Below are 22,748 nucleotides of genomic sequence, written 5' to 3'. Positions count from 1 at the left end.
TTCCTATGTAACAGCATCATATTATTTGGATTCCCTTCGACGTTTCAGATTGCAGTTGATCAAGAGGGTAAAAGAAATGGAAGAATCCAACATAAACGAACATTAATAATTATGAAAGATCAGAATGTTTTATTATGATACAGCTTTGAATTACCTTAAACGTGCAGAATTATCGACTTGGCGACATAACAAATTGCAGCCAAGTGTTCTAGATTAACAAGGAAAAGGCAATAGTGACATACCGGAGCAAAGATACTTCAAGAATTTGGATTCACCATCAGTGTGAAATGAACAGAAGAACTCTGATAAAACTGCAGTTTGTGCACGTAGCCTACATCTTACAATGACACTAAACTAATTTTCCACGTCATCTAGTCACTCACCCATGGCATTGTGTGTTTGTTTTGGTAACATATTTTAGTTTGCTATTCTTTTCAGGCTTAGTTTTAAATTTGTGCTTGGAAGAATTTGAAGGCTCGATTGAGCCTGCTCTACGCGACGCTTTCTCTGTGCTACAGGATCTGCCACCTACAAAGCTATCGTACCCTTTCTCCATGCCATTTGATGCACATGGTTTTTCAGGCATTATCTCGTAGTGGCCGTTTTCAGCAGTATCATAATCATCAGATACTTCAACTTCAAATGGTAAAACTAGCCTCACATGATTGGCTACAATAGCCTCCTTCCATCCTGCATAAAAAACAAAGGTAAATCAAGTTTAAGATGCATCATCGAGACTAGTTAATTAAGATATTGCCGAGTAGAAAAGAACAGGATTAATTAGTGGGGGAAAGACTCTTACGCTGTCCGAGAAAAGAATCTGCAATTTTGCTTGAGAATAAAATTAAAAAATCCTGCTGTGCCTCAGAAGTACTGTCCATCCACCCATCTGGAGAGAAATTGGTCTCATCAGCAGGAACTGGATCGGTGAATTCTTCACGTGGAGAAAAGTTTTCTTTCCTTGTATTTGACACACTGCTCGTAGCACTCCTGTTATCATGGAGGCCCGCAGGTTTCCACAGCATCCTGTTTGGGGGGTGCTGTTTAGCATGAAACTTGTCTGGCTTACTTCTAGTTCTATCGCCACTTCCAAGTGCTACAAGAATAGAGCCAATTATAACTTCAGAACTATCAGGATTGACTGACTGATCTTGATGAATCCTATCAATTCTGTCATATGGTGCCTCTTCATGTTTATTTTTCTGTGTCCAAATCTTATCGAAGGCCGATGAGGTGGCCTTCAGGTCCTTGTAAGGGCCATACCTCATTGAAACTGAAGGTTTTGCTCCAGGGAACTGAACTGTATGCCCATTTCGAATGGTTCTTTTTGATTTATACTGGGTCAAAAAAGAATGCCTGGGATTCATCATTCATCTGATCTTGAACAATATTACAATCAGCAACTTCGGTATCCATTCTAACATCAATTGCTGCAGTAGGGCCTAGAGATTCATTAAGTTCCACAGGATGATGGTCTTCATTTTCTCTCTTTGTAGTATTGAAATCTGAATGAGGGGAATCATTTTTTTTCAGTGATCCTATCCGAGAGTCGAGGCAATGGCAACTGGGGGTGTGGCGCTCCTGTTGAGCGCTGATGAACTCCTGGTTGGCGGGACCTGCAACCATAAGACGTCAGTGCCAGGCCAGGGAAGGGTTCCCCGGCGATGACCCTCCGACGCTCAAGTCAGACACCGGGATATAGAAGAAACGGGGAAGCAAAATGACAGTGTAGCTGGAGCTACAGTAGAGATTATACATACCTCTGACGAAGCTTGGGGCTCCTTATATAGGACCCCAAGAGCGAGCGTGCACGCTTCTCAAAGTCTTCCTTGAAAGGACATGTCAGAAAAAGTACCTCTGACGTCATACCTCAATGATCCGAGCATATCCTGACAAGCCAGTGGAAACTTCCGTTGTACGATTCTCTGCCGGATCATACATGATCATGCCGCCGACCATGCTGTTTGTCGGCGGCACAGGTCTCGAGGAGGATATCAGTCGATCCTGCTTTTGCCTGCTAGTGGGCCGAGCGGATGACCGCTCGGCTACTTCCGCTGTCTAGGCCAAGCGGGGTGACCGTTCGGCTACTTCCACTGTCTAGGCTTGCCGGGTCGTGTTTCCGCTTCGCTGGCTGTGATCCGATCTTTGGCTGATCCGGATGTCCTCCTAGCACATGGCAAGTCACTCGGCACATGCCCAGCCGCTCGGCGCCTGCTTTGGTGATGCTGGGTCTTTGAGCGTCGGAAGCTCGATGCGAGACCGAGTTGTGATAACGTCGGACCGGCCAAGGAGGGGTCCCGATCGGCTGATGGGGTCGCCCGGTCGGACGCTAGCTCGGGGGCGTTGACTGCCTTGACTTTGACCTTCCACGTGGTGTTGACCTCCTGTGGGGCGAGGCCCCACCTTACCCCCGGATCACGTGCCTCCCCCTCAAGTCTAGTCGAAGGAGGTTGTAAGTCCGACTGACTGGAGAAATAGTCTGGAGATCGGTTGGCCGATCGACCATGATGCTAGTTGGACCCTGACCAGTCCGTGCAAGACTGATCTTCTGGGCCGCTCGGCGATCCGATGGCTTGCACTTGGGAGGTTTTTCCTTCGGCGTCTTTGGATGGGCCCGGACCGCGTGGTCAAATGTTGACGTAGCTGGAATCTCCTTGGAATTCGTGCAAATCTCCTCCATTAAGGCCGAGTACGCACCCACGCCTAATAATGTCACCCATTAAATGCTATCTTGTAGGAGTATGCCATGTGTCGCCGCCGCAGTTGTCGTACATTTGAGGTGACAGCTACTGATGTGATGTTTAGTGGTTTGAATTCGAGGGCTGGATTTGTGTTTCAATTCCCGTGACCTAAATCCGACGGCTCCAGTCGGCCGAGCTGATCTTTATAAAGCCGCAACACCGCCTCCGTCTTCACTTTGCATCTTCCTTCTCAGCAACTGCCGGTGACTTTGCGCGACCAGTGCTTCGGCAACCGTTCGTCTTCTTCCCCGACAACCTCTTTCTGTAAGCCTTTTTGACCCTTCCTGCCGTTTAATCTTTAGCGATCTTGTTCCTCTTGTCCCACGCCCCAGCCCGACGTCTGTTTTGTGTTTCTCTGGCGACCTTTCCGCGGAACTTCTCGTTTTCTCCCCTTTCTCCGGCAATGGCCAGTTCTTCACAGCAGTCGAACCCCTCAACTAGAGGCTCTGGTACTCCACCATGGAGACCAGGTTCGATGAGGGTGACGCTGAATCCCTTAGGAACACCTTTGAAATTCCTTATAATCATGAGGTGATTTTGGCTTCTTCGGCCGATCGGCCAAATTACCCGCTGACCGACACCTTCTGCTTGTTCCGAGACCAGTTTGTTGTCGGCCTGCGGTTTCCCATTCACCCCTTTATTATTGAAGTTTGTAATTACTTTTGCGTCCCTCTTCCACAACTCGTCCCGAACTCCTTTCATCTGCTGTGCGGCGCTGTCATCCTATTCCAGCTGCACAGCATCCCTTTAACCCCGCAAGTCTTTCATTACTTCTACTACCCCAAGCGATCCGAGCTGGGAACTTATCTCTTTCAATCTCGGATCGGTTTGATATTTTTTGAAAAGATATCCACTTCAAATAAACACTGGAAGGAGTACTTCTTCTACTCGAGACTCCCTGAGCGGCCAAGCTTTCGAACCCAGTGGCAAGTCGGACTACCACCTCAGCTGGACCTGAAGAAGTACAAAGCCGACCTGATTACCTTCACGCCGCAAATATGTTGGCCAGACAATCCCTATTCTTCGGAAAATCCTACAAATGCCAAGGAATAGTTACCCAAATGAAATCAAGTGAGGAAATAGTCATAAAAATATATAAATAGCATAATCATTTAAAGTTGATGAGAATATAGATTTTTTTTTCTTCAATGAAGTTCAAACCTTAAAGTATAGGAATCACGTGTCCATTTCTAGTATGTCCACAAAATAAGGCAGGAAGAATAGTGAAAATTTGAACAATTTACTCAGGCAAATAACAGGCACCTTTGGAAAAAGTGATGCGAACTTATAAAACACTGTGGGCAGTAATTCAAATACAGTTGTAATTTATAATTTCGAACAACAGGGAAACCAGAGAAGAAAGATTTTATTCACATAATGGTATCACCAGAGCAGGTCTTGTACTTATGTACATATCTTTAGCTCATAAAGGAAAAAGGAATGGACATCTATTGTCCTACTAAAGTAGATAAACGAAAATTTAAAATGAAGATGCAACTTAAAATAAAGAAGTTCAAAGGGTAAAGACCTTATCAATGTTTAGGGAGCGCCTATGCACAAGTATGTGCCTTCTATAATTTATTGTAGAGCAGAACACTCTAGAACATTTTTCACACTTCTGAAACTGAACCTTAGGTGATGAAAGAAAAGGCCATCCTGGAATATCCGGCAAAAGAAGAAAATGCACATTTATTAACTTGGGACCAAACTCTTTGTTTTTGCCAGACTTCAAAACCTACTCCTAGTTACATCTCAAATACCTGTTTTAGAGAGTTGACATACATTTTTCAGGCTCACCATTCGCTCTTGCAGCAGCTTGAGCAAAGGCTAAAATAGCTTCAAGAAATCTAAGTGCTTGCATTTGTTCAGATGATGCTTTTGTTCCCTTAAATGCATATTCATTGTCATTTGAAGAACAACTAGGTTCCTTAGCCTCATTCACATCAGTAGGCTCACCCTTCCATAGTTCAAAAGGGATCTGCTTTCCACCTGCACAATTTTTCAACTTTAAACCTTAAGGAGTTTGAAACCAGAAACATTAGTGCTGGTATTATGAACAGAGTATATTTAACCATTGGACCAGATGATCACCAGTTCTAGACAATGGATCCTTCCCAATTGCTTGTCTGATGAAAGTGCTAGGTGAATCCTGCCCTTCCTTATCTGGCTTCATCTGATTAAATGATATCACAAGCTCATATATTTGGCAACAAAAACACAAATCTTAGCAAGATTTGTTTTTTTACCTTTCTGGTCATAAAAGAATACAATTATACTTAGACCAATGAAGTCCAAGAATCTAATTAATCAACACAGCCTGAGAAAAAAAAATATTTACCCACCAAAAAGTCAAGCAAACACTAAATAAACAAATCTTGTTCAGCAAACAAATCCCAGCAGTGTGATACAAAGCTAGATGGACGTATGAAGACAAATTGGAATTAATGTTTTCAAAAACAGATGCATGTGTTGAATAGTCAAGTCATGGCAGAAAATGTGAAACATTGGTGCATACACTGTCCATATTTAAAAAGTGAATCATACATTAACAAGCACCAAAAAAATCAAATAAAAGCTGTACAAACTATAAATAAAAAAATAAGCAATCCATATGAAAAAGTATTTAATCTAACATATAATGTATAAAATTAATCATAGCAATTCATAAATCCTATAGAGCTTTAGAACTACCACCTAGCCCATCCAAATAATCAAGTCAGACAATTCATACTAATAATATCATAACATAACCCAATATAATTACAGCCTCTTCTGAATTTTTTAAAACTGTGTTGACTAATTTATTTTAACATTTAATTAATTTTACTCATGAAAAATAAAAGAATACCATCTATTAGCCCAACAAATGATTCAGCCAGCAAAATGTTAAGAAAAAAAAACGCCCTCAGACCTTGGACCACAAAAAAGAATACATAGTTTTGTTTAAAAAAAAACTCTCTTCTCTTTATAGTGTTCCAATTTATCAATACATATTATCATACTTATCAATACCCTAACATTGTCACCTATGTTACTTGGGTGTTGGTGTCTGAATTAGACCAATATGATGTGTTGGCAATGTGGTTTTAAGTCAAATGTATTTTATTTTTTGATACATATACCAAGTGTACAAGTACTTGGATAGTGCACATGATAATAATGAAGATTAGAGACATGATGTTGGACCCCGTGGTAGTTTTGATGTAATCAACCAAGTTGGTTAGGTCCTGTTTTGTGTTTGATCCCTGTGTCTGAGTGTGCAGGAGCTTAGGAGCACAGGAAGTCGAGCGGAAGACGCAGCTAGCGAGAAGGATGACACGGGAAGGGAGCCGACGGGCTCGGTGCGTCCGAAGGACGAGAGAGCTGCAGAAGAGTACTCCGGTGGAGCGAGAAGAACGTGCGCGACGTTCGAGGGACGAGAAGCCGGACGGAAGCCTGCTCGAGGAGAAGGCCGGGAATTGGGTTCGGGTGAGCCCTATTTTGGTTGGCCGAAATCACCTAAAAGAACGGAGCGTCGGAAGCTGAAGAAAGCAAGCTGGAATTCGAGCTGCCAGCTTGGAGGTGCCTCCAGCTTGAAGGCGCCTTCAGCCTTGTTGAAGGCGCCTTCAACAGGTCAAACTGACCGTTTCGAGCTGCGGATAAAGTTTTATCCGCTCACCCCTTGGAGGCGCCTTGGACCCCTATTGGAGGCGCCTTGGACCCTCGAGATCAGATTTCCAGAGGCTATTTAAAGGCCCCTGAAGCTAGGAATTCAATACAACTCAAGCAATCAATACTGTAAGCAATTCCTAAGCAACTAGTGAGCTTCCAAAAGTGTAAAAGGCTTCTCCGCCTTCAGAGAAGGAGATTTTTGTTAGTGCGCTTTTCATCGTCCTGGATTAACAACCCTCTTGGTTGTAACCAGGTTAAATTCTGTTTCTGATTTATTTTCTGTCTCCTTAATTTAGTTGCTATTATTTTACTGCTGCTTTTTTTTTTAGTTGAAATCCAAGGAAGGTATAGTTTGTTTTTGATTTCAGCAATTCACCCTCCTCTTGCCGGCCTCCGCTGCACCTACAATTGGTATCAGAGTCTGATCACCTCAGAAGGACTAACCGCCAACTGAAGCACTACGATCAAGACGATGGCCGGAGCAAACATCCATCCCCCAAAGTTCGACGGAGACTTCGCCACATGGAAGCGCAAAATGGAGGTATTTTTTAAAACGGATTTTGATATTCTTATTACAATGAAATATGGTTTTGCATCGCCGAAAGATAAAGAAGAAAACACATGAAGCAAGAAGGAGCAAGCCGATTTCGTCGCCAACGGAAAGGCTGAGTTCCATCTACTTAGTGTACTGCCACCTCAGGAGGTAAATCGAATCGGAAGCTACGACTCTACGAAAGATCTCTGGGAAAAATTCCTGGAGCTTCATGAAGGTACCTCCGAAGCAAAGCTAGCGAGGCGCGACATCCTCCAGATCCAGTTGACAAACCTCCGGATGAACCAAGGCGAGAAGGTAGCGCAACTCCAAGCAAGGATCAAAGAGCTGATCACGCAACTAACCAATCTTGGAGAAGAAGTAACGAACTGGGACTCGATCCGATACGCGCTCAACGCCTTCCCCAGAACTCCAGAGTGGGCCTCCTTAGTAGATGCGTACTACATCTCTAAGGACTTCGAGGTAAGTACTCTAGAACAACTGTTTTCCACTTTTGAACTTCACGAATCTCGAGTTTCAAAGCCCAATGGAGTAGAGAAGACCAGTCAGAACATTGCCTTAAAGGCAAAAATAAACAGTTCTGACTCCGAAGCCTTGATTGACGAATTAGAAGCGGCACTACTGGTAAGACGCTTCAATAAATTTTTTAAATCTAACAAATTTAGATCGTAGAGGCATGAGAGAAAAAGAAGAATGACTCGTTGCTACAACTGCAATGAAGAAGGGCACATCAAGGATGATTGCCTGAAATTGAAGAGCAAGCAAAAGGAGAAGGCAAAGACCAAGTACAAGAAACCAGATTCCTCCAAATACAAGAACCTAAAGGCCACTTGGTCAGACTCATCCTCCGAATCAGACGTGGAAGAATTCTCGGGAAGAGCACTGATGGCCAACCATCAGCCAGAAGAAACGTCTAGCTCAGAGATGAGCATCGATGAAGGGGGAGGAACATCAGAAGAGGAAAGCTGCAGTGAAGGGGGAACCTCACCGAGTCAGGTAAGTCAGGTACGAAATCTAACCCCGACTCAGTCTTTTCGATTTATTAAATCGCTTTCTAAAGACTTATTCGAATTAGAAAAAGAAAATAAAGAATTGAAAAAGAAATTAGCAAAAGCATGCCCACTTGAGATGTACGATAATATAAAATCAGAAAATGATAAATTAAAATTAGAAATTGAAAAATTGAAATCTGATGCATGCTTAAATAAATTTCCTAAATCAAAATTAAGAACTTATGGAAAATTAAATTGGTACATTAGAAAACACCAGGGTCAACTTAGAAAAGTGCCCAAGTTTTTGACCAACCCTGCAGAAAGGAACCTTTATTGGGTTCCAAAATCTTTGTTAGGTTAAATTTCACTTTTAATTAAAAGCTTACAGTGAGAAAATTAAACATTGAAATTCTTTATGGAAGCTTTGTCTAAGGAAGTGGTTGTTGCTCCAATAACCAAGAAAGCCTAGTGCCTCGCCATGACCTGGAAGCTGAAATATTGAAATAAAATGTTTAATTAACTTTCTGAAAAAGCATTAAAACTAGAATTAAATAATGCTTTGAAAGTTTATCAAACATTTTTTAAATAAACCAAAATTTCTTTTACTTAGAAATTTTTCTTGAAAATTCTAACTTAAATTTTTTTTTTTGTTGGAAATTTTTTCCTGGAGAAATTCTAAAAAACTTCATTTTAAAATTTTTTTTAGAACATTCAAAAATTTAGTTTACTTAGAATTTTTTTTAATTAAATGACTTAAAAATTTTTTTTGGAAAATTCAGTTTAACTTAGAAATTTTTTTTGTAAAATTCTAAAAATTTATTTTTGCTTAGAAAATTTTTCTAAATCCAATTTAACTTAGAAATTTTTACTCAGAATTTTTTCTACCTTAATATTTTGTTTAATATTCTCTATTATTGGTACTCTATTTTTGCTGTGATCAAAGGGGGAGAGAAAGGTACAAGTTTAGGGGGAGTTAGGAAAATTAAAAATTAAAAAAAATTTCTAAACTGTGTTGCAATTTTATTTATTGCAAATTTATGCTTAAATATGTTAGTTTAGTAATTTTTCTTTAAAATTATTTTTTTGTGTCTGTTTCTTTAAAATTATTTTTCTAAACTATTTTTGATCCCTGTGTCTGAGTGTGCAGGAGCTTAGGAGCACAGGAAGTCGAGCGGAAGACGCAGCTAGCGAGAAGGATGGCACGGGAAGGGAGCCGACGGGCTCGGTGCGTCCGAAGGACGAGAGAGCTGGGAAGAGTACTCCGTGGAGCGAGAAGAACGTCGCGGCGTTCGAGGGACGAGAAGCCGGACGGAAGCCTGCTCGAGGAGAAGGCCGGGAATTGAGTTCGGGTGAGCCCTATTTCGGTTGCCCGAAATCACTCAAAAGAACGGAGCGTCGGAAGCTGAAGAAAGCAAGTTGGAATTCGAGCTGCCAGCTTGGAGGCGCCTCCAGCTTGAAGGCGCCTTTAGCTTTGTTGAAGGCGCCTTCAACAGGTCAAACTGACCATTTCAAGCTGCGGATAAAGTTTTATCCGCTCACCCCTTGGAGGCGCCTTGGACCCTCGAGATCAGATTTCCAGAGGCTATTTAAAAGCCCCTGGAGCTAGGAATTCAATACAACTCAAGCAATTCCTAAGCAACTAGTGAGCTTCCAAAAGTGTAAAAGACTTCTCCGCCTTCAGAGAAGGAGATTTTTGTTAGTGCGCTTTTTATCGCCCTGGATTAACAACCCTCTTGGTTGTAACCAGGTTAAATTCTGTTTCTGATTTATTTTCTGTCTCTTTAATTTAGTTGCTATTATTTTACTGCTGATTTTATTTCTGAGTTGAAATCCGAGGAGGGTATAGTTTGTTTTTGATTTCAGCAATTCACCCCCCTCTTGCCGGCCTCCACTGCACCTACACATGAATCAAGTGCAACTCATGGTACTTGTAGACGTGGTAATTGTGGAAATTGTAAATCAGAGGCAAGGACAAAGTGGAGCTCATAGAGCATATGGACATGGAACTTATGGAGATTGTATGATGCTCAAGGGTTAGAGAATTGCGAGTGGAGAATGGAGCTAAAAAATTTTGAAAGTTGTTTAATTGGGACTTAGACAATGGTATTCAATTGATAATATTGGGTTTCTCCAACATTCCCAATTAACTTGTTAGAGACCGATCATAAATATCATAAATACCAATATCTATCAAACATAAATATACACATCATATATGCAAACATTAAACGATCATAAGGTCAAAAAGGGGAATATTACCTATCTCAACCATCATGGGTCATAACGGAAATCTCATAAGAAACTTGGAAGTTGTCATACCAGTGTTCTCTTACATCACAGGTACGATTCAAAAAATTGAAATCTCTAGAAAATTAGGGTGTGTTTGATTTGTGTGTTTTCCATTTTCATTTTATGGAAAATGCACGTTTCTAAAAAATGATGTTTGTTTTGCATTTTTCATGTCTGTTTTCTAAAAAAATAGGTAGCATTTTCTGGAAAAATAAAGAATGTCTAAAAGTCATTTTCTATTTTCTAAAAAACACATGTGTTTCAGAAAATGAAAATAGAAAACGCGCAACCAAACACACCCTTAACATTCTAAGGCAACTAGATATCCTAGATAACATCCAAAGTCTACTAGATTCAGCTTATAGTTATAGCCAACTAAAAATATCAGGTTAATGAATATTTAAAGATCCATATCAACAGAAGCCATGAAATTAGTAACAACAAACAAAGGATGCATCAAACACAACCAGCGCATTGGCCACAAACTAGCAATCCAATTTGGCACCCGTATATGAATCCGACATCTAACAGCATATAGTGATAAAATGGCATAACTAATTTTAATATTTCAAGTAAATTTCTTCAAAACGAATGATAGGAACTCAGTCGCTTACCGAATTCAACTATCCCAGAAACGATAGAGGCGATTCCGAGGGTCTTAAAACGACGATCTGACCAGTATTTACGAGAATCTCAACGTGTCCGAACCCAGACGACGGGTAACACTAACGGAACGAATCGATCGATATGAAGCGAAGCGGAGGCCGGCGACGCCTGGTCTATGCACAACCGGGAGATCAGCATACAGAAGACGAGGGCGGTGCCGAACGGATCATCGAGGGGATAGGGACAATGTGAGAGAAGTTCGATGTGAAACCTAGAAAAGCGGCGATCAACGGAGCATTCTCGAAGAAGACGGATGTGAGCGGGAGTATACATTGGAGAAGTGAAAAAAAAAATGACAAAAAAAAGAAAAGTGGCAAAAGGCGATATCGCTCGCCCCTGGAGAAGTTAGTGCGTAATGGGAAGAGGCACACAAGGACGAGATAGAAAAGTTAATGCATAGTGGGAAGAGGTACACAGGGACCAGATAATTACGCCCTGACTACTCTGCGATTCGAACCCACGCTCTCAAGTGACAAACTTCAATGCACTAACCGCTCCAAATAACCCCGTGAGGCACGAATGGTAGGCAATTAGCCGCTAATTGTTCCTTAATGCGTTCGCACGAATGGTCATAAAATTAAACAATTTTCTTATTATATTGGCTAGTAGATGCTAATGTTGTATATGATTTTTTGGGGGGTTAAAATATCCATCATTTGTGCTTTGGAATTAAATTCTTGGTTAAGAAACACAACTATGGTATTTTTTAAAAAAAAATGTTTAATTTTAAAAAAATTATTAATAGCTTAATTTTATTTTTTTTAAATGCAAGCTATTTTTTTAAAAATAATAATCAAAGAGTAGATGATGACTACTTGTCAAAAATGATAAGACATTTAGACACGATGATTACTTATCAAAAAAATATATGGAGTTGATACTTTTTTTATCCTTCAAACTGATTCATCGAATCAAATGACTTAATAAACAGCATTTTCAAAAAATATGTAACATAAGCAAGGCATTTATGTACAATGATTGGAAAGGAACTTTGATCCAATCTAAGTATTTGATCATAGATTAAGCATAAAAAATAAATAGCTGCAGAGAGGCCGTGACCTTTGAAGGAATTATATTTAACCATCCCCATTAAGTGAATTTGATCCCATTCGTCTTATTCCTCCACTTATGCAGACAATCCATTAGTAACTCCAATTTACCAAACAAATTCGCGAACGCAATCACAGAATATTATAGATCAGTGTGCAACAACCCTAAACTTCTTAAGATAAACAAAGTTTCGCCCCAGATTCGACGTTAGACCTGATTAATCATTTGTTATAAGATAAACAAAGTGCAAAAAAACTTTACACACAAATTATGCCCATGCCAAGGCGGTACCTCTGCAAGCTTGCAAGATTACACAGTAGGAAGTTTTTACTCGTTTTTTCCCCATTAGTTGGTCTCCAAACTGCAAAATGCAAAGCATAGAATGTGAACTCAAATCAGTAAATGAATGCAACAAGAACGATAAGTGCATAAAAATGGCATGCTTTTTTAGGAGAATGACACCGCATTCGATCAAACAACAAAAGCAACAAATATCCTAACATCAAGTGCAAATCTCCAAAAGGATCCGAAATGGATGAGTGACTAGATGAGGAGTTACCATGCGTCATCTTCTCTTCTTGGTAGACTGTAAAGTTGCTGGAAGTGGTATCGATCTTTTTTTGACAAAAGCTCTTGTTCTGCTCTCTGGTTCATCCTCCTCACTGGACACATTCTCTTTAACTGAGGTATTGTTCTCTACATTTTCCGAAGACAATTTCTTCTTAGAGTTTAACTTCCCAAGCAATCTCCTCTCTGCTTGATCGACTGAAACTGCTACTTTAGCTTTTGGTGCGAGTTTAGCTCCCAGACCCAACCTACACAAGCATATTAATCAACCAAGTCTCATAGTGACATAGTGTCCGACAAATAATAAGCATAGCTGCGCAACATTACCGAACCAAATGCCAACAAGATACCAAAAGTGGTGAAACTTGACAAAGCACTGAAATTGGTAATGCATTTCGATATTGTCTTTGTTTATCATTAGGTTTATTTCTTAAGTTGTGATGCTTTGTCAATATTCAGTTTATTGTTGGTTGTTAAAATATTAGTGTGATATTTAGAGGCATGGACTGATATTATTAACCCATGTTTCAGCCTGAAATCCACATCTCCGTTAGAATCAATATGGTTATATGGTTTCCCATAGTTCTAGATTAAGCTTTCTCAATTTTCAATAATCCAAAAGACAAGAAAAAGAATAATATAAAAAAACAAAGGTCATGTGAGTGATATGCTCACATGCAAACCAGAATGTAACAAGGTAACCAGTAGGCAATTAATGGAATCATGGAGTTCAATGTTTTTACTTATCACAACAGAATAGAGATATGTTTGCAGATTGTTATTAAAATATGTGGATATACATTATTTTTCAAGATCCTATATCTCATTTATTAGTCTTCAGAGCTTGGTCCATGCCTCTAAATATCACACTAATATTTTAACAACCAACAATAAACTGAATATTGACAAAGCATCACAACTTAAGAAATAAACCTAATGATAAACAAAGACAATATCGAAATGCATTACCAATTTCAGTGCTTTGTCAAGTTTCACCACTTTTGGTATCTTGTTGGCATTTGGTTCGGTACCCATCCTATTTTCTTATAAACTCAGACCCTTCTTAGTCCCTCGATAATGTGTCAGGACCTGCTCAGATTATGGCATCATTGTATTAGACAGTAGCATCTTAATTATCCAAATAAAGAGCCTGATTTGTCTGTTAGTACACCAATTAGGGATTGTAAAGGAAAAACATAATTAAGCACAAGCAACGATAGCCCTACTCAAACCTACCTTAGTTATATTGATTTGAATAGTGAAGCATTATCATTTTAGGTAAAAATGATATTATGGATTAAACAAAAGAAATAGATAAGTATTAAACAACACCACATTTTTTTTGTTCAATAGAAGGAAAAATGTCCATCTAAGATTCAATGAGAGGGAAAATTACCTTACAAAAACACAGATATAATAGTTAGCGAGGCAGTAATATGTCTAAACAAATAAAAGTATACAGGCCAATCCAGACCGCACCAAATACAAGCTTGAAGGTAAGAACCACTAGAAGACACCATCGCCCCAATATAGAACAAGCTGATGATGCTTTTTAGTTTGTTTATGAATCTTTTATCACATGGACTTTGTATTATCTAATTAAGTAGGTTAGAAAACACGCCTCCTCCCTCCTATGATCTTAGACGTTTTAGCGTTAGGCTGCAGGAGCTACGCACAGAGAAGAGGATGAGGAGATGCACCTACTACGAGCTTCACCAGCGGTTGGACGGCCCTGGAAACTGGTCGACACGACGTTTTTGCCAATAGAGGGAGGTGCTGTAGGAGGAATGACAAGGAGTAGACGGCGCCAGAGGGAGCGGTAGAACCGGAGAAGTTCCCTGTATTCGTGTTTCTAAACCCTAATAGATTTCAGATATACGACGACTGTTAACGCTGACGAATCTGGCCATTATCTACCAGAACCTCAACGTGTCCGAACCCAGACAACTGGTAACGCTGACAGATCGATCGATACGAAGCGGACGCAGGCGACGACTGGTCGACGCAGAACCGGGAGATCAGCACACAGATAGGAAGGAGGTGAGAGAAAACTTCGATGGAAAGCTTAGAAAAGCGGCGATCATCGGAGTATTCTCGAAGAAGACGAAGAGGAGATGTGAGCGGCAGTATAAATAGGAGAAGACCAAAAAAACGACTTTGTATCAAGTAAACTAGGTTAGAAAACACACCTCTCCTTCCTCCGATGATCTTAGACGCACGCAGAAGAGAGGATGAGGGGATGCACGTACTACGAGCTTCACCAGAGGTTGTACGGCCCTGTAAACTGGTCGGCTCGACGTTGATGCAAACGGAGGGAGGAGGCGCTGTCGGAGGAAAGCGGAGGAGTAGACGGCGGCGGAGAGAGAAGGAGAACCGGAGAAGCACCGTGTTCGTTTTTCTAAACCCTAATAGATTTCGGATACACGATACGGGTTATCTATAAATCCGAACCCGACTAAATCCCCACTGACAAAACTGAACCGACTAATAATAACTTATTATTAGCGGGTAGCGCGGATCACCTGGTTAAATCCGACCCGACTTTCGTCGTATAAGAACACAAAGGGAGTTGATGGGGGACGGCCGATATGGATCGCAGCAGGGATGACAAGCTCTCAAGCGATTCCAAGAGGCCGTCTCCTTGCGATGTGGAGGCGCTGAAGAAGTGCTTGGAGGAAAACAAGGGCGATTACGTCAAGTGCCAGGCGCAGATCGAGGCGTTCAAATCTTCTTGCTCCTTGAAGAAGCCTCCATCTCCTCAGGTCTCATCTTAGTTTTCGTTCATCATAGATACTTTTGAATTTGCATTTCACTTGTTTGATAAAATTCCCATGAGGAAAGTTGCTTGCAAACTTGTACAATATACTTGTGTTATTTGATAAAATTCCCATGAGAAAAATGTAATTATTTCTTCTAGAAATTGGTTGCAAACTATTCTCATCCTACATTATACTTGTGTTATCCATGCTTGACAAAATGTTATATGGAGTTTTATGTCTTTTCAAGTGTTTGATTGATGCAATCTGATGTCTTTGGAGTTGAAACTGTTTGTTTATTGAAATTGTTGCCGCAATAGCAGTCTGAAAATGTTGTTCATCGGAACATAGTTTGGTTTCTTGAATCATTTGTATGTTTCACTCGCTTGAATTGTGATGAATTAGCAATTTAATACATTGCAGATCAATATATTGACTGACTAGCTTTTAAGTTTTTTTTGAAAATGGATTCAGAATGAATGGTTATATGTACTAAAGGGAATCCTAAATGTGCAATAGGAAAACAAATAGAAGTAAGAGAAGATTGTTTATTGCGACAAAGGAATTCTCCAGGATACACAGTTTGACTGAGGATAAGAAACAAACACAGATCGAGTAGAGAAACAATATTTATTTATCTTCACCCATAGAATAGAGGAATGGACGATGAAGAACTGTCAATGTATTCATGGCTGCCAATTTCATCGGATGACAATTTAAACAGTCTTCATCTGCTCCTTTGAGATCTCCATTGGGCCTTCTATAAAAAGCAAATGTGAAGGGGAGATTGATTGATGAATTGCATTGGCACCGCAAGCACTAAGAAGAAAATAGTGTTAAATTTATAAATGCATTAAATTTCTAAGTCTACACAGGTTGATAGATGGTAAATTTACACTTCCTACTCATTGCAAACTTGAAACCAGCAAACAATCTGGCCCAGTTTGAGTACTAAACTGGTTGTACAAACACCATCATATTTCAAAACTATAAAGCAGTAAGTTTAGTCATATTAGAGCTCTCCATGAGTCTTTGAACCTCTGCAAAGCCTTTTTTTCTCCTGCATCAATTCAGTTTGTATCCACAACTTCTGTCAATAACTTTGAGGCAATGCACTCAGTCCCAAGCTCCTATTATCGTTGGCACCGATACTGTTTGAAAGTGGAGTAGAAGCATAAAATCTCATGCTCGAAGGTAAACTTAAGCCCCTCCTAAGAATACTCCCATTACAATGCGAAAAGGCTGCAACAATACAAGCTGTTCCAGTATACGTACCAGATTCTCTATTTAAAATTAAAGATAGAAAAATTAATTTTATTAAATATAAATATTCATTTTGCACTGTATAATATATCAACTTTTTTATAATTTATTTTATTTTTATAATTTATATTTTTTTTCTCTTTCTTATTATTTTTTTCTCTTTCTATCTAATATTATTCAATTTGTTCTTTTATATCTATCCTAAATCAAATAATATTTTAATATTTAATGAATATATTTTATTTTTTAAAGTTTAGAAAGATATTATTTTTAAAAATAAAATGGATAGAATAGTTGTATATATATATATATATATATATTTTTAAGTAAAATGTAAAATTTAAAATAAATTTGGTATTTAGTAAAGCTTACTGGTATGATGGGAAGAAAAGAGTAAAATGAAACCTGTGAATTAAGAATTACTTCAGAGGCAGCGCCGAGAACTGCATCACTTCATCCAAAGCTGCTCCCATAGTCCCATGGCTCGGAGTTCCATGTTGTTGTATTCGGGTGCGCTGCCTTCTACGAGGGCATCTTGATTAGAGCATATCCAATGTAAAATTTACGGGAGATTTACGGGAGGTTTTTAAAATAAAAAAAAGTTAAATAAAAAAATTTAAATCATTGTAGATATAAGATTGTAAATATAAGATTTGAGGTTGATATTTCAAGAACAGTAATGAAAACTTAAATTTTTTTTATTTTTATTAAATTGATGTATATATATAAAGCCATGTAATTATATGTTATGAATTATATTATAAAATAATTCATTTAGAATTTTAATCATTGTAATGTTTCATTATAATATTGACATGACATATTGAAATCATAACAAAAATTTATTTAGAACTTTAACGATTAAAGATGTCTTTAGAATTCTACGATTTTTTTTTTATTCCAATGATGATGCTACATCAATATTCTAAAAATCAACAATGACAATATTTAAGATTTAAATAAATTTTATATCTTTTCCTATCCTTATTTATTGTATCTATAATCATATCTATCATATATCTATAAGTTATTTAACTTTCATATCTATCTTTGTATTCAACTGAGTTTTGAGTATCTATATCTTATCTATCATCCTATTATTTTCTATTATTCTCATATTTTTTTTAAAAAAAATATTTCAATGTTCTTGTTAGCTCTTTCTCGTCTCACACTCCTTCGATCGGGTGAATATTTTCCGTGGAAAAGAAAATGAGATATGTGTTGATGACTGAATAAAAAGACAAATTAACAAAGTTATTTTTTTCTAAAACGGAAAGCAATATATATATATATATATATATATATATATAACACTAATATTATTTAATATTATTTTTATGAATTAACTGATATTTTTTAACGAACGATTAATTTAAAAATAATAGATTAGTGGTTATAAATATTTTTTTGATTTATTTTGATGATTAATTAAAAATATGTGTGGAACCATATGGATCACTTCAGGGTACATGAGATATATGATCTTAATTAAAAATAAATAAATAAATAATACTAATAATATTATATTGCACCAATTATAAATTACAATATAAACAGTACTATAACACTTATCAATTATGGTCTATAAATTAGAATTGTTATAATATATATAATTTATTTTTAATTAATATTATATTATAATATTATGTAACAGATTGTGTAGCAGTTATAACAATATAAAAAAAATATAATTTTAAAAAGAAAAATATGAAGAGAATCAGAAATGTTATTTTGACCATAAATGAAAACAGAAAAGCTCCTTGTGAGTTGTGACAATTATCCTCCTGACTTTTACCCCTTTTTTTTTAATCAATTTTAGCCATTTACACAATCGGATAGTTTTTAAAAGAGCAGCGCACTTTCGAAAATATAAATAATTAATGATATTTTTTCCTAATAAAAATGGCATAATTTAAGTCCAATAACAAAAATAAAGAGAGAGAAAAAAAAAATCTAAAATCCATGTCGGTTAGGCCTTATAAAATTTATACAAATCGCCGCTCTTCCGTACCATCCCTCTCGTCCAGCTTCTCGACGCTGTCTCAACGCGTATCCCCATCTACTTGCCTTCTCTGCAAAGTCTCCGCCGCTGCTTTTATTGGCACCCACCTTCCCCCAAACGCCCCAAGGCCGCCATGGATTCCCAGAAGCCGTCGCCGCTTTACCCTAAAATCACCGACGACTCCAATCCCCAAATCCACTCCCCTTTCCCCTCCTCCTCCAAACACTCCCTCTATCCCTCCCTCGACTCCCCTTCCAGTCCCACTCCCTCCCCTCCCCCCTCCGCCCCTTCCCTCTACCCTTCGCTCGACATGTCCGATCTCGTCGAGAACCTCTTCCCCGATACCTCCCACGGCGATGGCGTCGACGACGACAAGCAGACTCTCCTTCCGCCTCCCGTCGAGGAAACCATCATCCGCATCCCCGGCGCGCTCCTCCACCTCATCGACCCCCACCGCAGCGTCGAACTCGCTGCCGGTGACTTCTCCCTCGCCCGCCTCCGCCAGGGCGACAACGACCTCGCCGTCCTCGCCCGCGTCGGCGACGGACTCGTCCAGTGGCCCCTCGCTCGCGATGAGGCCACCGTCAAGCTCGACAACTCCCACTACTTCTTCTCCCTCCGCGTCCCCCCGACCTCCGTCGGAGACCAAGACGACGGCAGCGGCTGTGATCTGCTTAATTATGGCCTCACCTTCGTTGCCAAGGGTCAGGAGGGCCTCCTCGAGGAGCTCGATCGCCACCTCCAGGCCTACAGTAGCTTTTCCGTGCAAAGGATTGAAGTCAAGGGCAGGGATCTGCCTTCGGCAGAGGTGCTGGATGGGTCGGTGACCAAGGAAGTGACGCCGGAGGAGGGGATGGGGCCGAAGAAGCAGATGTTGGAGGAGCGATCAGCGGCGTACTGGACGACCGTCGCGCCGAACGTGGAGGAGTATAGCAGCTCGGTCGCGAATATGATCGCTAAGGGTTCCACGCAGCTCATCAAGGGCATATTGTGGTGCGGGGACGTTACGGTTGATCGGCTCAAGTGGGGAGAGAATCTTCTGAAGAGAAGAATAGAACCAGGTTCAAAACCCGCAGAGATCAGCAAAGACGCCATGAAGAGGATGAAAAGGTTAAGCTTGCTGTTTCATTTCCCCTATTTTAGGGGGAAACTTACGATAATATACCTCTTCTAATTGATTCTCACCAAATCACACTCCATTAACCACATTTCATTTCATTGTGCAACGGTGTTTTACTTGGCCTCAAACACTTACTGATCTGTCTATCTTCCTCCAGGGCGAAGAGGGTCACAAAAATGTCAGAGAAAGTTGCTACTGGAGTTCTATCTGGAGTTGTGAAGGTTTCTGGTTTCGTCACGAGCTCTGTTGTAAATTCAAAAGTAGGCAAGAAGTTCTTTGGACTTTTGCCCGGGGAAGTCGTCCTTGCATCTCTAGATGGTTTTGGTATGATTCTATTTTTACTTCTCTATTTGCTTGCTTGATTTTCTAGCTCAGTTTAATGATTAACCTGTAGCATGTTAAACAGCTCATAGTCAGAACTAATAATTGTTGCTTGCTGCTGTTTTGTTTCTTAGCTTGATTAGCATATTGTATTCATTTGGATCGTCATTTTTCCATCAATGTTCTTTGTTTCTTTTACACGGATCTTCTTGTCAAAAACGAACTGTGTACCCTTATTGTAGCACACAATGTGGTTGCTAGTATTACCATCCAAGAAAATTGGATGCAATGCCCATTTACCTTGGCAATACAAGATTATCTGATTAGTTTTTTTTTTTTAATCGTAGGTTACTTCTATGCTATACGAGTACGTCACAGTAAATTGCCATCTTTTGAACCTATGGACAGTGATCTGATTTTGTAGTTATTTCTGGTCAAGTTATGATATATCAACTGACACCAGTATGAGGTTTGATAACAAGTTAGCAGTCTTTAGTGTGTTGATTTGTAGAAGAATATTTGATTGATTTCTTCCAGTGTCATCTAGCCATGACTCACTCGAGTCTTCCTAACACAAGAATTCTAGAGTGTGATTTTTTGTTAACTGATAAGTTTTTTTCTATTTGTGAGCCTTCCCAATTTCCACTGGATTTTGTGAGAACTGTTTCCATAGGATCGTCTAATGCATTGTTTCTTTTTCCCTTCGGACAAAGTATAACAGGAATGCCAAGCAACAATCTTTTATATATTACCTGGTCTATCTTCCACTTAATCAAATTCTCATAAGGTGCAGTAGTACAATTAGATTTTATTGTGGCAGAAGGTTTCTTTTAGATCACTAGCACAAATACCACTGGAACAAGACAGTCTAGATGATGGATAAGATTTTTAACATGTGGTCAACTATTAAAATGGTAAATTTTGTAGTGATTCTTTGATTTTATCACGCCAATTACGCATAATAATGCTTACAACTTTATAATGTCTTGTCAACCGTTCACTACTAAGGCCTAACTTCAAAGGTTATAGGCTTCCTCATGGCTCAATTGTCTGTTTATGCCAACCAAATTAACTCGTTTTGTCCTGGTATTTATATGTCGATAGGGAAAATTTGTGATGCTGTGGAATTGGCCGGCAGCAATGTTTGGCAAACATCTTCAGTTGTGACAACTGGACTTGTGTCACACAGGTATCAGCTTATATATTAATCATTGGTTAGCTTTCTTAACTTTCAATTTCACTTAGATATCTTATCATCTGTCTTTTTGTTCCTTGTGTTAAGATTTAGGGATGTAGAGTTTCTTTTGATACGCAATTTGCTGTAAGTTTACCATAGCATGAATTTGTCAACTGTATCTTAGGCCATTCTAGTACTCTGAATGTACGAACTTGAAGAAAAAAGAGGTGTTGGATACATAAATTGATACCATATGTTGAGCATGCCCAAGTTAGTAGGATAAATCCAAGTAGACTAGAAAACCATTTACATATCACTTCATCTTATTAACATTGTTAATGTGTTTTTCTTTTTGAAAGTTGGAGACCGGCAGTTATTGTCACTGAAACATTGTTAATACTCCGGTTCACATCAATAGAATTAGATTCAAGTGGACCAAAAAATGTATTACGAGTTGACTTCATTTCCATGCCATTAGGATAAATTCAAGTAGACTGAAAAACTTGTTGTGAATCAATTTCATTTTACTAATACCATGAGTTACAATACTATATAACTTCATTTTACTAACCCCAACATGTCTACTCTTCTTATATTGCCTACACATCATGAGCACATTTCAGTCCAAAATGAGTAGTCATTTAAGAGGACACACTCTTTGGATGTTTGTCAATGCGGAACTAATGAGTATGAAACATCTTTAACATCAAAGTTGCCTACACCGACATGTCCTTTGGTTCTTGACACATTTTTGATAGACTCTTGTAAGTTTACTTGGTCATTCATTATCTATCGAATCTTGGTATTTTAGATATGGTGATCAAGCAGCTGAAATCACACATGACGGCCTTGGAGCTGCAGGGCATGCTTTAGGAACCGCATGGGCAGTCTTCAAAATCCGGAAGGCACTTAATCCTAAGAGCGTCATGAAGCCATCAACGCTAGCCAAGTCTGGCCTCAAGGCCGCTGCAAACGAAGCGAGAACGAGCAAGGGTAAATGACGAGAGAGCTGTCATGTTTCATTCGGTATGAAAATGTCCTGCAATGGCGCTTTCATGTTCACTTTCTTGGCCATGGTTTGACGAGCTGGTTTTGTGTTGGTGATGGTCGTGTTCTATTTTATTTGTTGTTTCGTTTTTGGGCCTTTTGCGCGTGTCGATATTAACTACCAGGATTTATGTGCCACATGTATATGCTACAACGAGATTTAGGTATCGCATACATGTGTTAGAACAAGAATAACTTGTATGATATTGTTGTCTAGTATGGTGCATTTAGCCGGAAAAATGAACTTGAAATATTAATTGAAACTATGATTCTTTTTATTATTATTTCAGGAATTCATGTTTGTTAATTTGTTTTTTGAAAGCATATATATTGACCCGCTAACCTTTACAATAACTATTGGGTTGGACAGATTTGGTTGATCAACCAATTTTGACGAATTGATCACTAATGTTTGTGCAGATGGGCAGTTAAAAAAATAATTAAGTTGAATTTGAAGCAATCAGTTCTCACCGAAGTTTTTCATTGAATGTTAGAATAAAATAAAAAAATGATAATCTTAATTAGTCTTATTAACTATCTCTGGATCAGTTTC

The 22,748-nt window shown here is 39.0% G+C and overlaps 4 protein-coding genes across 4 annotated transcripts; 1 reads left to right on the top strand and 3 right to left on the bottom strand.

Annotated features, from left to right (window-relative positions):
- Positions 1–170: 170 nt before the first annotated feature.
- Positions 171–3,656, bottom strand: LOC121973650. The gene is made up of 2 exons (XM_042525040.1): positions 803–3,656; positions 171–690 (listed from the first exon to the last, which is right to left on the bottom strand). Exons 1-2 carry the CDS (start codon positions 1,368–1,370, stop codon positions 380–382), a joined length of 879 nt encoding a protein of 292 aa, XP_042380974.1. The 5' UTR covers positions 1,371–3,656; the 3' UTR covers positions 171–379.
- Positions 3,657–4,317: 661 nt separating this feature from the next.
- Positions 4,318–4,918, bottom strand: LOC121973649. Its single transcript, XM_042525039.1, has 2 exons — positions 4,833–4,918; positions 4,318–4,730 (listed from the first exon to the last, which is right to left on the bottom strand). The coding sequence occupies exons 1-2, from the start codon at positions 4,912–4,914 to the stop codon at positions 4,507–4,509; spliced, it is 306 nt and encodes a 101-aa protein (XP_042380973.1). The 5' UTR covers positions 4,915–4,918; the 3' UTR covers positions 4,318–4,506.
- Positions 4,919–11,952: 7,034 nt separating this feature from the next.
- On the bottom strand, positions 11,953–14,939 carry LOC121972770. The gene is made up of 5 exons (XM_042524406.1): positions 14,699–14,939; positions 13,479–13,598; positions 13,017–13,041; positions 12,502–12,770; positions 11,953–12,303 (listed from the first exon to the last, which is right to left on the bottom strand). Exons 2-4 carry the CDS (start codon positions 13,542–13,544, stop codon positions 12,508–12,510), a joined length of 354 nt encoding a protein of 117 aa, XP_042380340.1. The 5' UTR covers positions 13,545–13,598; positions 14,699–14,939; the 3' UTR covers positions 11,953–12,303; positions 12,502–12,507.
- A 3,597-nt stretch (positions 14,940–18,536) lies between these two features.
- On the top strand, positions 18,537–22,479 carry LOC121971077 (protein EARLY-RESPONSIVE TO DEHYDRATION 7, chloroplastic-like). The gene is made up of 4 exons (XM_042522176.1): positions 18,537–19,640; positions 19,808–19,974; positions 21,076–21,160; positions 21,960–22,479. The coding sequence occupies exons 1-4, from the start codon at positions 18,664–18,666 to the stop codon at positions 22,147–22,149; spliced, it is 1,419 nt and encodes a 472-aa protein (XP_042378110.1). The 5' UTR covers positions 18,537–18,663; the 3' UTR covers positions 22,150–22,479.
- The last annotated feature ends 269 nt before the right edge of the window (positions 22,480–22,748 follow it).

Source organism: Zingiber officinale, chromosome 4A (genome assembly GCF_018446385.1).
Source record: "Zingiber officinale cultivar Zhangliang chromosome 4A, Zo_v1.1, whole genome shotgun sequence".
NCBI classification, from domain to species: Eukaryota; Viridiplantae; Streptophyta; class Magnoliopsida; order Zingiberales; family Zingiberaceae; genus Zingiber; species Zingiber officinale.
Note: the sequence above shows the minus strand (reverse complement) of the source record. Positions and strands in the feature narration are given on the sequence as shown.

Bases quoted from the DNA above. Each gene is read 5' to 3' on its own strand.
- LOC121971077 (XM_042522176.1), top strand. From the start codon at position 18,664: ATGGATTCCCAGAAGCCGTCGCCGCTTTACCCTAAAATCACCGACGAC. The intron at 19,641-19,807 runs GTTAAGCTTGCT...ATCTTCCTCCAG, and splicing joins GCCATGAAGAGGATGAAAAG to GGCGAAGAGGGTCACAAAAA. The intron at 21,161-21,959 runs GTATCAGCTTAT...TTGGTATTTTAG, and splicing joins ACTGGACTTGTGTCACACAG to ATATGGTGATCAAGCAGCTG.
- LOC121973650 (XM_042525040.1), bottom strand. From the start codon at position 1,370: ATGATGAATCCCAGGCATTCTTTTTTGACCCAGTATAAATCAAAAAGA. The intron at 691-802 runs GTAAGAGTCTTT...TTTTTTATGCAG, and splicing joins AGATTCTTTTCTCGGACAGC to GATGGAAGGAGGCTATTGTA.
- LOC121973649 (XM_042525039.1), bottom strand. From the start codon at position 4,914: ATGAAGCCAGATAAGGAAGGGCAGGATTCACCTAGCACTTTCATCAGA. The intron at 4,731-4,832 runs GTGATCATCTGG...AAAATTGTGCAG, and splicing joins GGATCCATTGTCTAGAACTG to GTGGAAAGCAGATCCCTTTT.
- LOC121972770 (XM_042524406.1), bottom strand. From the start codon at position 13,544: ATGGGTACCGAACCAAATGCCAACAAGATACCAAAAGTGGTGAAACTT. The intron at 13,042-13,478 runs GTAATGCATTTC...TGTGGATTTCAG, and splicing joins TTGACAAAGCACTGAAATTG to GCTGAAACATGGGTTAATAA. The intron at 12,771-13,016 runs GTCCATGCCTCT...TTGGTTGATTAA, and splicing joins AACATGGGTTAATAATATCA to TATGCTTGTGTAGGTTGGGT.